Genomic DNA, 14,110 nt, shown 5'->3' on the forward strand with positions numbered 1-14,110 from the left:
GTTACACATACATGAGTTTACCTGGAGCCCCTAGAACAGAAATATAATTTACAACTTTCTACTGTCCATACACTGCTGTGTGATCGTCTGTTACCGTGGAAGGGGTCGGAGTTCGGTCTGGTGGGCTCGCTGATGCATGACTCTGAGAGGAAGAGGGGGAGGAAAGGGAGGAGGCGGCAGATGAAGGCTCTGATGGCACCAGTGCACTTGTGGAGCGATTAACCGATCCTTGGTAATGTGCCAGTTTGTCTGCTGTGACAAGGTGTAGGAGCAGAAGAACAAGGCAGGGCAGACCCTTCACTCATCTTCACTTGCCATGGGTTGAGAAGTATATGAACACTGAGTAATAACGCTGATGAGAGACATTCTACTAACATAATAACAGCAACGGGGATTCCAACTACTACTACCACTACTACTACTACTACTACCAATATTACTATTACTACTACCAGCATTACCACTACTACTACTACCAATATTACTATTACTACTACCAGCATTACCACTACTACTACTACCAATATTACTATTACTACTACCAGCGTTACCACTACTACTACTACCAATATTACTGTTACTACTACCAGCATTACCACTACTACTACTACCAATATTACTATTACTACTACCAGCATTACCACTACTACTACTACTACCACTATTACTACTATTACTATCACTACTACTACTACTATACTTAACACTACTTCTACTGCTACTACTACTAATAATACCACCACTATTACTACTACTACTACTATTACCACTAATGCTACTACCACTGCTACTACTAGCCACTACTACTACTAATAATAATAATTAACATGGTTGCACTTTATTTGACGGTACACTAATAAGGCGTAACAAGCCGTACTTTGTATCTAATTAAACAGAAACTAGATATATTGTGTTCTTTATTAGACAGTAAACTAACCGTTATGTAAGTGGCCGCTTCAGTCTAAACTGACTGAGGGTATCCCCACCCTTATAAACAATACAGTGGCCTGAGGGTGGGGTACCTGCAGTCAGCCGAGACTGAAGAGGTCACTTAGATAAGTGGTGGAGCATTTCTCTCAACAAACGTTGTGTGCAGTTCTTTGCAGGCATGCTGTCCTCTGATGCCACGCCTCACGAAAAGACCAAATACTTGGTGACTGCGGTAGAATAGCTAACCGATACTTCTCAGCCAAGTGTGCCTTTTTGCTGATGAGTCATGATTTGATGTTGTTTTATGTTATTGTCGTTCATGTGTTCCGCTCTAGAAAGTGTTACATTTTATTTTTCTACATTCTAACTTTTTCACTGGACCAACAAAGTCATGTTTTATGTTACACTAGACATTTGGGGAAAAATTGTCCCTAATCCTAAGTAATGGATGTGGGGGGGGGGGGTTTAGTTATTTAAAAATTGGTCTTAAGTTTCATTCTGAGTGGCATGAAGAAAGTCTTAAAAAGTCTTCAATCTGACCTGCCTTAAGCTGTAGCAGCCCTGCTGTAGTGCACGGTACAGTTCTGGTGTCGTGTGTCACAAACCAGCCCGTAAGACAGTCTAATGAGGTCTGACGGCAGGGAATAAAGACGTCCACAGGCTACTGCTAGTGGGGTGGGATGGGGACGTGGCATTAAATGGTCTGGTGTCTCAACTGGGATGGGAGTAGAGCGTGGAGGAAGCAGGTGTTAGACTGTGTTACTACCTACAGACTCCATGGGACGCCAGAGAACATCCAGGGTACGAGGGACGTGTGAAGTAGAGACCCGGTGTGACTGGTTTCTAATTAGAGTTGTATGGTGTCTAATTAGGGTATAACTGTTAATTAACTGTCTGATAAAGAACATATTATTTCTACCTTAATTTGATACGAAGCACGGCTTGTTATGTCTTGTAATTATTAGTGTAGTGTAAAATAAGAGACGACCATAACCCCGTGTATCATGTGGCAGTGGAGCGCTCTGTTGAGACTTGCTGCGTATGAACACAGTGCAGACAGGAAGGAGGCCTGTAATTATGGATACCAGTATTGTTCTAACACAGCGTAGATACAACACAATGAGAAGCTACACAACACAACACAACACAACCCTGACACATTACAATGCAACCCAACCCAAGGGGAGAGAGGGTCACAGAGCAGCCGGTGGTCGGGGTACCTGCAGGACGAGCTGTAGTCTGTGGCGGAAGTGAAGAGTCCTGCTGCCTGCCGGTGCTACACACCACCAAAGCTCCTGGGGGAGGGGGGTAGAGTTATAATAATAACAACTAACAACACTGCGAACACTACTAATGGCGACTTCAGTTACAGTAATAAATCGGGAGTGGCAAAACGACTCTGTCAGCCGTTGATGACGTCACTAAGTCGCCTGAAGCCTCGCTCATCTGTTTTAACACACCTGCCGGAGCGCTTGGCTTATGTTGACCTATTTACTCCCATACTTGTCACTCAGATCAATGTATTGTGAATTAATTCAGTGTTTTAAAAGGCTAACCGGGGCGAAAGTTGGAAAGTAGCGGTAGCTTTAAATTCTATGCAGCACGTCAGTTATAAACTATATGTTTAACGGCACTGTCCCTATCAAAATAAACAAATAATAATAAATACATTTAATGAAACATTTTCTGGCACAGGATATACCAGACTATACCAATCAAAACAAACATCCATACAAAAAAGAACCACAATATAGTTATTAAAATCACCATAATCTCACAAATAATCACATATCAAGTAAACACATTAGTCTCACAAATAATCACACCCACACAAAACTCACAGTGATCACAACTCAGCTTTATAATTGTATAGAAAGTCCTTTGTTGACCAACATTTGTCTAATCTATTTTTAAAAGAGTTAGGTGAAGGAGCTGCACCACATCCTCTGGAAGTTGGTCCCATGCTCTTAAAGCACGGACTGTGAAGACGTTTTTCCTCTTTTCAGAGTGACACTTTAACGGGAACAGTTTTAGCGAGTTCCCTCTGAACAAGCTTATTATAGACTTCAATCATGTGTCCTCTGTGTCTCCTGTATACTAGAGTTGGTAGTTGTAAATGTCTTAACCTCTCTTCACATGACCTCTCTTTCAGACCTGGGATTAGTTTAGTAGCTCTTGTCTGAACCTTCTCAATTTTTTCAATATACACTACCGTTCAAAAGTTTGGGATCACCCAAACAATTTCGTGTTTTCCATGAAAAGTCACACTTATTCACCACCATATGTTGTGAAATGAATAGAAAATAGAGTCAAGACATTGACAAGGTTAGAAATAATGATTTGTATTTGAAATAAGATTTTTTTTACATCAAACTTTGCTTTCGTCAAAGAATCCTCCATTTGCAGCAATTACAGCATTGCAGACCTTTGGCATTCTAGCTGTTAATTTGTTGAGGTAATCTGGAGAAATTGCACCCCACGCTTCCAGAAGCAGCTCCCACAAGTTGGATTGGTTGGATGGGCACTTCATTGAGCAGATTGAGTTTCTGGAGCATCACATTTGTGGGGTCAATTAAACGCTCAAAATGGCCAGAAAAAGAGAACTTTCATCTGAAACTCGACAGTCTATTCTTGTTCTTAGAAATGAAGGCTATTCCATGCGAGAAATTGCTAAGAAATTGAAGATTTCCTACACCGGTGTGTACTACTCCCTTCAGAGGACAGCACAAACAGGCTCTAACAGGTACTATTTAATGAAGATGCCAGTTGGGGACCTGTGAGGCGTCTGTTTCTCAAACTAGAGACTCTAATGTACTTATCTTCTTGCTCAGTTGTGCAACGCGGCCTCCCACTTCTTTTTCTACTCTGGTTAGAGCCTGTTTGTGCTGTCCTCTGAAGGGAGTAGTACACACCGGTGTAGGAAATCTTCAATTTCTTAGCAATTTCTCGCATGGAATAGCCTTCATTTCTAAGAACAAGAATAGACTGTCGAGTTTCAGATGAAAGTTCTCTTTTTCTGGCCATTTTGAGCGTTTAATTGACCCCACAAATGTGATGCTCCAGAAACTCAATCTGCTCAAAGAAGTGCCCATCCAACCAATCCAACTTGTGGGAGCTGCTTCTGGAAGCGTGGGGTGCAATTTCTCCAGATTACCTCAACAAATTAACAGCTAGAATGCCAAAGGTCTGCAATGCTGTAATTGCTGCAAATGGAGGATTCTTTGACGAAAGCAAAGTTTGATGTAAAAAAAATCTTATTTCAAATACAAATCATTATTTCTAACCTTGTCAATGTCTTGACTCTATTTTCTATTCATTTCACAACATATGGTGGTGAATAAGTGTGACTTTTCATGGAAAACACAAAATTGTTTGGGTGATCCCAAACTTTTGAACGGTAGTGTATTTTACTTTATAAGGACACGAGACCGAGCTTGTAAATTCAAGATGAGATTGCACCAAGGATTTATATAGTGGCAAAACTATTTCCTTACCCAAATTTAGAAAAGTTCTTCTAATTGTCACCAACATTGCTTTTTTTTAAAAAATTTCAGAAGTGTGCGTGTGAAATTCAACTGAACTATCGACCACGACACCAATGTCCTTTTCCTCTTCCACTTGCTGAACCCTCAAACCACCAACTTTGTAGTTAATCCAGTTGGCACTTGTTTTCCCAATGTGTAAATGTTTGAATTTTTCTAGATTTAACTTCAGTAGCCGCCTATCACACTACTTACTCATGCTATGGAGGTCTGCTTGAAGGTGGGCTGTATCAGTGTCCTTATTAATTATTCTAAATATTTTTGCATTGTCCAAAAAAAAAGGTATGAATCAAATTGTATCACACTTGGTAAATCATTTATATAGACAACAAAACAAAGTGTACAGGGCCCAACACAGAACCTTGTGGAACTCCAGAGGTCACCGGTTTCCATTCTGAGGTGGCCCCATTAACCACCACCTGCTGTTTCCTGTTATGTAAAAAATCCTGTATCCAGCCTGTAACTCTGTCGTCTAGGCCATGGGATTTTAATTTTGACAGCAGTCTTTTATGAGGAACTTTATCAAAAGCTTTTTGAAAGGCCATATAGTATATTCAATCAACTGACTGCCCTCTATCCAAAGCTGCTGACCACTTATCAAGAACGGTGAGAAGTTGAAGTGTAGTCGATCTTCCAGATATAAATCCATACTGCTTGTTACTAAAAAGTCTGTTAGACTTCATTTGGTCAACAATATATGTCCTGATTAGTTTTTCCATTGTCTTACATACTGCAGATGTCAGACTACCTGGCCTGTAATTTCCTGCTAGTGACTTGTTTCCTTTTTTGAAAATTGCACTGATATATGCCTCTTTCCAATTACAAGGTAAAGTTGATTCTGCTAATGATTTATTTTTCAACATTGTTAGAGGTTCGGCAACCGCACTAGCCAATTCCTTTAAGATCCTAGGATGTATTGCATCTGGCCCTGGTGATTTATAGATGTTAATATCCTGCAGAAGCCGTTCTATATCTTCAAAAGTTATTATAAAACATTCAGTTTGCTGAACTTCCACTCTTGGCAATTCAGGTATGTGCCCTTCAGCTTCGATCACAAATACACCGCTGAACTAATCTGACAGTATTTCTGCTTTTTCAGTATCTTTGTCTGTTTTTGGGGAGTTAGTATCCTTCTGATTAGTATATAAATCTCCTACCGATGTCTTAATTTTTGTCCTCTTATTAATATAATTCCAGAATTCCATGTTAACATCTCTGTATTTTTCTCCTGATGATGGTTTAGGATGAAACTGAAAGCCACACGCTAGTCATAAGTGGTGATAACAGGCTGATGAACATGTCAAACATCACATCACATTTAATGGACTCATGTTGACACGACTTACCCAGAAAGCACACCTGAGTCCAGAGCTTTCCCATGGCGGGTCTCCACAAGTTTTTTTTCTTCCAATTGAGGCCCCCTTTCTCTCTGTCTCTGTCTCTCTGTCTCTGTCTCTGTCTCTCTGTCTCTGTCTCGCTCTCTCTCTTGTGAATCAGGTTTATTTCAGAGTGCAGCTTTTCTATTGATGCTGCAGTCAGTCAATGAGTTTCAGAGGAAAATTTGTCACTGTTCTTTCTGTTTCTCTCCTCCTCTGATTTGACCACTACCTCTAGCTCTGGGTTAAACCTTCATTCTTCTCTTTTTACCTGCTACTCTCCTTTTCTTTCAAACTTTCCAACACACCAGTGTCTCTCAACCTTCCAAACTCTACTTCTCACTCTTTGCATGCTCTCTTTCCCTCCCTATTCTTTTTTCAGTATCTCTTTACTTTATACCCCTCTTCCCCCTTCTCTCTCTCACCCTCTCTCAGTACATCTCTGCCTCCCACGTTCTCTCAGTCTCTAACCGTTAGTCCCCCCCCCCTCCATCTCTCAAGTCACAGCCACGTCTTTACAGGAAGTGTGTCATGAACCGCAGCTCTTGTTTCCAAGGTGACACGGGAAGTGAGGTTGAAGCTAGGAGGCTAACAGAGGAGGGGACGTCCATCTTCTAACAGAGAGGGGACATGATGAGATGGTTGTGTTCTGGTTCATTGGCTGTTACTGGGTGGTATTTTGGTACAGGTTAATGTGTGCTAGTTTAAGTGCAGGTGGAACTGAAGCAGCCACAGTCCTGCCGTTTTAAATCCTGACATCACTGTTTGGCAGGTCATCAGTTGTTGTTGTGTCATTGTCATGTGTGAGACAGCAAAGTGTGTGTCTTAACCCTTGTGTTGTCCACACATTACTGCCCTTCTCTTCAGGATCATTTATGACCCGCCTTCATTAAATCTCTAAAGCAACTTTAATTTTAATTTGATTTTAACTTAAATTCAATTTTAATTAAATTTAAATCTAATCAAATTTAGTCAGATTTAAACTAAATTTAAATTTAATTAAATTCAATCAAGTTTAAAGTAAATTTAAATTAGAATTTAATTTAATTTTACTTTTAAATTTAAATTTAAACCCTAAATCTATTTTGCGTAAAGAAACAAGCTGCCATTCATCACAAACTGCTGGACTGTCTGGGTTTTCCCTCTTCACAGTGCAGAAAGACTGCATTTAATCCGTGGACACCACTCGTTTTTATAGGGTCACACATGACCCAAACATGTCTTAGGCTCGTGTTTGAGCCTGAGACAGTCTTAGTACCCTAGTGGTGTACAGCTTCCATGGAAATATGAACAAAAACCCTGTTTCATTGTTTCTAATGTTGAGGTCACTCTAGGAAAAGTCATCACATTTCAGGTTGAAAAAAGATCATTTGGTCTTTTCTCTGCTGTTAAACACTGTTATGGGTCATTTTGAGCCGGAGGACAACAGAAACCAAAGAATTACAGTTTCAAAACATTCACAGAAAACCCCTCCGGTAGTACAGCCCTATCAGGTGTACTGGGACGCAGCCAAGTCTCTTCATTCCAGGTGGGCCCAGACCAGCTGGCTGGACATTCTTATGTTTGGTTTTTTTAATTTCATGATGTAAGTCCCAACCAACCAGGCCGTCTCTGTCAGCATTGGCCTTGCAAGGTTCAGGGCTGATTTAAAACAGGAGATGGCGTGTTGAGTGACCCATTTTCAACCCATGAAATGCTGATTTTTATGTTTGATAAGAAAGGTCAATATTAACACCAGCGTTGATGTGTTTCATCACCGTGCAGTCATATCGTTCAGTTTGCAGCTCAAAAAACACCTTTAAGTGCTTAGTACCTCTTTAATATGACGCTTGGCTGCCGGTCCTTCTGTCAGCTTGACAGCTGCTAGCTGCAGTAACTGCTGACGGGTGCTTTAACATAATGGGCTTCATGAGAAAAAATGCGGACTTGCAGAGGTGCATAGACCAGGGGATCAACAGTTCCCTCGGCCTTGAAGCCAACAGGCTGGTGGTCCTGCAGGGGGTGACAAAAATGGTGCCAGAAGAGGCATTTCTGAGGCTGTGAAACGTCTTAATTACAATGCTTTTGGTGTCCATTTAGCATTTAAAATTAAAACAAATGGAGCAGGTCAGTAAAGAGAAACTTTATTCGTCACTGTGAGCAAGCATACAGCGAAAGACAGTGTAACCCACCCTACTGTACAGGAGCAGTGGGCAGCTGCAGCGCCGGGGACCAACTCCAGTTCTTCTTTCCATTGCCTTGCTCAGGGGCACAGGCAGGCGTATTAACCCTAACATGCATGTCTTTTTGATGGTTGGAGGAAACCGGAGCACCCGGAGGAAACCCACGCAGACACAGGGAGAACATGCAAACTCCACACAGAAAGGACCTGGGATGGCCTGGGGTTCGAACCCAGAACCTTCTTGCTGTGACGCAACAGCGCTAACCACTGGGCCACCGTGCTGCCCAATCTTGCCTCGCTTGCTTTCTCTCCAAACCGTCCAACCTGAGCTGTCCCTCTGATATACTCGTTCCTAATCCTGTCCTTCGTCATCACGCCCAATGAAAATCTTAGTATCCTCAACTCTGCCACCTCCAGCTCCATTTGGCAGACACAGATGAGATGAACAGTACTTCATCTGAACAACTTTGACAGATCAGTCTGTAATCTGACAACTGGAAATCATTTATTATGAATCTAATATATAGATGGATAGATAGATACGTAGATACAGAGACAGATAGACAAAGGTAGATAGACAGACAGGCAGGTAGGCAGACAGACAAAGAGATAGAGACAGATAAACAGACAAACAAACCCGGCCACTGAGGACGTACAAGCCAGTGCATTCTTAGTGCCGGTCCCAAGCCCGGATAAATGGGGAGGGTCATATCAGGAAGGGCATCCGGCGTAAAATCTTTGCCTAATCAAATATGCGGATCATAAATCAGATTTCCATACGGGATCAGTCGAGGCCCAGGTTACTACGACCGCCACTGGTACTGTTGGCCAGCAGTGTGCCGCTGGAAACTATGCTACTGTTGGGAGAAGGAGAAGGAGAGGGGGAAGGCATGTCCAGAGGCAGCGGGTGAGGAGGAAGGGTAGGAGTGTGGAGGTGAGAGTCAGAACTTTGAATGTTGGCACTATGACTGGTACAGGGAGAGAGCTGGCTGACATGATGGAGAGATTTAGATATGCGTGTGTGCAGGAGACCAGGTGGAAGGGGAGTAAGTTGACGGACAAGATCAGGCAGGAGTCTCCATGGACTATGATGTTTGCGGATGACATTGTGATCTGTAGTGAGAGTAGGGTGCAGGTGGAGGAGAGCCTGGAGAGGTGGAGGTATGCACTGGAGAGAAGAGGAATGAAAGTCAGTAGCAGCAAGACAGAATACCTATGCATGAAGGAGAGGGAGGACAGTGGAATGGTGAGGATGCTAAGGAGTAGAGGTGATGAAGGTGTATGAGTTTAAATACTGGGGGTCAAATGTACAAAGTAACGGGAAGTGCAAAAGAGAGGTGAAGAAGAGAGTGCAGGCAGGGTGGAGTGGGTGGAGAAGAGTGTCAGGAGTGATGTGTGACAGAAGGGTACCAGCAAGAGTTAAAGGGAAGGTTTACAAGATGGTAGTGAGACCAGCTATGTTGTATGGTTTGGAGACAGTGGCACTGATGAAAAGACAGGAGGAGGAGCTGGAGGTGGCAGAGATGAAGATGATAAGATTTTCATTGGGAGTGATGAAGAAGGACAGGATTAGGAAGGAGTATATTAGAGGGACAGCTCAGGTTGGACAGTTTGGAGACAAAGCAAGAGAGGCAAGATGGAGATGGTTTGGACATGTGTGGAGGAGGAGAGATGCTGGGTATACTGGGAGAAGGATGCTGAATATGGAGCTGCCAGGGAAGAGGAGAAGAGGAAGGCCAAAGAGGAGGTTTATGGATGTGGTGAGGGAGGACATGCAGGTGGCTGGTGTGACAGAGGAAGATGCAGAGGACAGGAAGAGATGGAAACGGATGATCCGCTGTGGCGCCCCCTAACGGCAGCAGCTGAAAGTAGTAGTAGTATTAGATAAAACAGATAGACAGACAGATAGATACACACAGGCTCCAGTAAGGATATCGAGCGCACCTTGCGACTCTAAATCTGAAGATTATTGCTCAAAGTAACAGTGTCATTTCATACGGTGGTCATCATTTCAGAAGATGTCCTACATGTAGAAAGACTCATTTACAGAATTTTATCTTTTAACTTTAATGACAGTTCACAATGTCCTTTACTTACATACGGAAACATTTGTACAGAAAACACATTTTTTCCCAAAGGGTCAAATCATGTAGAAGTCTTTTAGTCATCCCAAATTGTGAAACAACAGTGAGAACAGCAACCTTATATATCTGAATACACAACACTCCTCCCATATGTTTCTACACTGATGAGGCAGACAGAACAAGAGGTTACGTTTCAACACTTCCAGACTTTTCAACTCTATTCTATTTACTGTCATTAACAATGTGCAGGCACATCTCAAGTCACAGCGGATCCGGTCCAGTCTGGTCCGCGTTACAGGGTGACAGTGAGGAGAGTTCAGCCCAGGTCACCTGATGGTTCTGTACATCATGAAGTCTACCGTGGTGCATCGTGGGAACTTGCCGATGGAGCTCTCCTCCACAGGTGTGTAGACTTTGATCTGCCGCATGTGTGTGTCTCTGCCATTCTGATGGTTTGCCAGAACAGCAATCTGGATCATGAAGGTCCGGACCGGGCTGTTCACCTAGTCACACACACACACGTGCATAAAGGAGGAGATGTCAAAAGTAAATGTACTACATACATACAAAGGCAGACAAACAATAAGTACAGTCTCTCTCGTTCATTCACACATTCACACACACACACACACACACACAGGTTTACTGGTCTCTGACCTGATCCAGTAAAGAGATGTGGATCCAACCACTGGGCTCCACCATCTCCAACTGCTGTAAGAAGAAAGGAGAGAGGAGGAGACTCTGAATAATAAGAAATAATTTAGAGCTTTAAATTAGTGGCTGATTAAATACAGTGCTATTTTCAAATGGATATGCAATACTTTAAAATAACCACTTTATGGATATTGGCAAATAATACTGCACTATCCTATTGCTATGATCTCAGGTATTAAAGTGTATGTCTATCTTACCCTGATCTCCTGCAGGTTGTGAAAGTTGTTGCCCACCCTGACCGATATCTTACTGGGAGTGTAGCTTTCATCTGACTTATAATCCGCATAGATACACAACATCTTCACCGTCGTCTTCCTCCTGTCAAAAAAACAACAGCTGTGGTATTTGATCAACTGTCCAATATAAAACACTATAATAATGTCTGTTGACATGCATTCAACAACAATATCCAAACCCCTACTTCAGAGGAAGCAGCTGCTGTGTAAAGACCACACCGCTCCAATGTTAGGTTTGTGTGTGTGTGTGTGTGTGTGTGTGTGTGTATGTGTGTGTCCATTACCTGAATTGGATGTTGACCAGGTGAGGTTGGGAGCCGTCTGACTGCCAGTAAGTTTCCAAGTTGTCATCCCTAAGCTGATCCACTCCAAACCCTGAGAGAGAAACAGGTGAGCGTCTCTCAGTATAAAGAAAATATGCGGGGCAGTTAGACAGTACGTTACACATATCACTACATTTAGACAGTACATGATATACTGATGAGCCAAAACATTATGACCACTGACAGGTGAACCAAATAATGTTGAGCATCTCCAAACACAAGCACATGTCAGGGTCTGGGTAGATTAGATGGTAAGCGAACAATCAGTTCTCATAGTCAACATGCTGGATGCAGGAGAAATAGGCAGGAGTAAAGACGTGAGAGACTTTGACAAAGGCCAAATTGTTATGGCCAGATGACTGGGCCAGAGCATCTCTGAAATGGCAAGGCTTGTGGAATGCTCCTGGTCAGCAGTAGTGAGTACCTACCAACTGACATCCAAGGAGGGACAAACCACATACTGGCAACGAGGTGTTGGGCACCCAAGGCTCATTGTTGCGTGAGGGCAACAATGATATGAGCATCAGAACTGGACCATGGAGCAGTGGAAGAAGGTGGCCTGGTCTGATGAATCACATTTTCTTTTACATCATGTGGACGACCAGGTGCGGGTGTGTCAGTTACCTGGGGAAGAGATGGCATCAGGATGCACCATGGGAAGAAGGCAAGCCGGTGGAGGCAGTGTGATGCTCTGGACAATGTTCTGCTAGGAAACCTTGGGTTCTGGCATTCATGCGGATGTTACTTTGACACGTACTACCTACCTAAACATCACTACAGATCAGGTACACCCTTTCATGGCAACGGTATTCCCTGATGGCAGTGGCCTCTTTGAGCAGGATAATGTCCCCTGCCACACTGCACACATTGTTCAGGAATGGTTTGAGGAACATGACAAAGAGTTTAAGGTGTTGCCTTGGCCTCTAAATTCTCCAGATCTCAATCCAAGTGAGCATCTGTTACCCGTTCTCTACCAAGGCAGTTCGAGGGCTGGTTCAGAGCCGCTGCCTAGTCTTGGACCAGCTCTTCACATTTCGACAGATAAAGAACCAGCTCTTGGCCAGGAAAACTGGTTCCAGAGTGGCACCAATTCTTTACCTGGCTAGAAGAAAGAACCACTTATGTCAGGGGCTGGAGGCGGGATTATCGTGACCAACAAGACCAATACTGATATTGATGATATGATGATATGTCAAATCAAAGTTTATAGGAACCAAATGGTTTTATTGGCACATACTTTATTTGATCGACTTTGACACAGTAAATTTGAAACCTCAAATTAATTTTTCCACATTTAAAAACCTAATTTTAATATAACGATCTGAAATCCTTCTAGAAAGGTGAATCAGTTCATCTGGAGACAACGTTTAGAGGGAGAAACATTTCATCACTAATTTAAGTGACTTCTTCAGTCTCAACTGACTGCAGATCCCCCCAACCTTATAAACAGCACAGTTGCATAACGACCAAAACCAGCAGTTACGTCACAACCGAAACCATCGATCGGTTTATATGCAAATTGCTGTGACTATTAATTAGAATTAAAATGACAAAATGTACTGTTCACAGAGGATTGGGGAATAGTTGCATTCACAGCATTGTAAGATAGAAACAGATGTACTCTTACCCCCCCCCCCCCCGATACAGGAACGGTCGCTCCCTGTCTTTCATGTGCACAAGTGCATGAAATTAAATGACAAAGTGTTTCTGAGGTGTCTTGTAGAGTCCATGCCTCGGTGGGTCAGCACTGTTTTGACGGCACACGGAGGACCAACAGCACATTAGGCAGTTGGTCATAATGTTTTAGCTCATCAGTGTACATATCACTACATACAGACAGAACACTATAAATATCACTACTATATAGACAGCACACTATACATATTACTACATATAGACAGCACACTATACATATTACTACATATAGACCGTACACTATACATATCACTACATATAGACCGTATACTATACCTATCACTACATATAGACAGCACACTATACATATCACTACATATAGACAGTACACTATACATATCACGACAGTACACTACACATAACTACATATAGACAGTACACTATACATATCACTACATGCAGACAGTACACTATACATATCACTACATATAGACACTGTACTGTATATGTGGTAATATGTATAGTGTGCTGTCTATATGTCGTGATATGTATAGTGTCACTACATGCAGACAGTACACTATGCACATGATCTCTCAACAATGATACAATGCAGAAAGTAGCCCGGCCAGATCCTTTAGTGTAAATGAGTTAAGGTGCTGACAGTCAGTCTCACCGGGTTTACATGAGGACAGGGACCACACCGCCTGGGAACCGATCTCTCGAACCGTCCCAGTCCGCTCCAGCTGTTTGGGGTCGGCTCCAGGTGGGGTCTTGCTCGGGGTGGCCATCCTCTACATCGGCTAAACGACAGGGGACGTGATCAGACACACGCTAGCTAGCTTATTAGGTGCTAGCAGTCTCAGCCTGACTCGACGCTACAAAAACCCCGACTGGGACTTTACAACGCTGAGAGGCGAACTTACACCCGCAACAGCCGCATTCGGCCGGGTTTGTACTTCAATACGTCACAAATCGTGCGAGTTTGCCGCGGCGGAGGGGGGAGGGGGGAGAGAGAGAGAGAAACTATTTACTACACCTCTCCTACTTCGAATCTCCCACTTCTCCGAGTTCGGTCGCAGGCTTGTGACGTCACTAAAGGCCCAGCCCGG

General features: G+C 43.0%; 2 protein-coding genes across 4 annotated transcripts in view; both read right to left on the bottom strand.

Moving 5' to 3' along the window:
• Nucleotides 1–6,305, bottom strand: part of LOC130130548 (uncharacterized) — a 24,152-nt gene extending 17,847 nt beyond the window's left edge. For both annotated transcript variants that reach the window (XM_056300253.1, XM_056300252.1), the window contains exons 1-3: nt 5,819–6,305; nt 2,151–2,225; nt 95–252 (exon numbers count right to left, since the gene is read on the bottom strand). In XM_056300253.1, the coding sequence (XP_056156228.1) occupies nt 95–252; nt 2,151–2,225; nt 5,819–5,852 (267 nt within the window). In that variant the 5' untranslated portion in view covers nt 5,853–6,305. The remainder of the gene's footprint in view (nt 1–94; nt 253–2,150; nt 2,226–5,818) is intronic.
• A 3,767-nt stretch (nt 6,306–10,072) lies between these two features.
• On the bottom strand, nt 10,073–14,060 carry anapc10 (anaphase promoting complex subunit 10). Of its 2 annotated transcripts, none has more exons than XM_056300255.1 (5): nt 13,675–14,060; nt 11,328–11,418; nt 11,005–11,125; nt 10,751–10,804; nt 10,073–10,596 (listed from the first exon to the last, which is right to left on the bottom strand). In XM_056300255.1, exons 1-5 carry the CDS (start codon nt 13,787–13,789, stop codon nt 10,420–10,422), a joined length of 558 nt encoding a protein of 185 aa, XP_056156230.1. In that variant the 5' UTR covers nt 13,790–14,060; the 3' UTR covers nt 10,073–10,419. The 2 variants fall into 2 exon arrangements, with proteins under 2 accessions (XP_056156230.1, XP_056156229.1); XM_056300254.1 differs by having other exon boundaries at nt 10,751–10,834.
• Nucleotides 14,061–14,110: the final 50 nt, after the last annotated feature.

Source organism: Lampris incognitus, chromosome 20 (genome assembly GCF_029633865.1).
Source record: "Lampris incognitus isolate fLamInc1 chromosome 20, fLamInc1.hap2, whole genome shotgun sequence".
NCBI lineage: Eukaryota > Metazoa > Chordata > Actinopteri > Lampriformes > Lampridae > Lampris > Lampris incognitus.

Bases quoted from the DNA above. Each gene is read 5' to 3' on its own strand.
- anapc10 (XM_056300254.1), bottom strand. From the start codon at position 13,789: ATGGCCACCCCGAGCAAGACCCCACCTGGAGCCGACCCCAAACAGCTG. The intron at 11,126-11,327 runs GTAATGGACACA...TTTTTTTGACAG, and splicing joins CTGGTCAACATCCAATTCAG to GAGGAAGACGACGGTGAAGA. The intron at 10,835-11,004 runs GTAAGATAGACA...CTTATTATTCAG, and splicing joins ACAACCTGCAGGAGATCAGG to AGTCTCCTCCTCTCTCCTTT.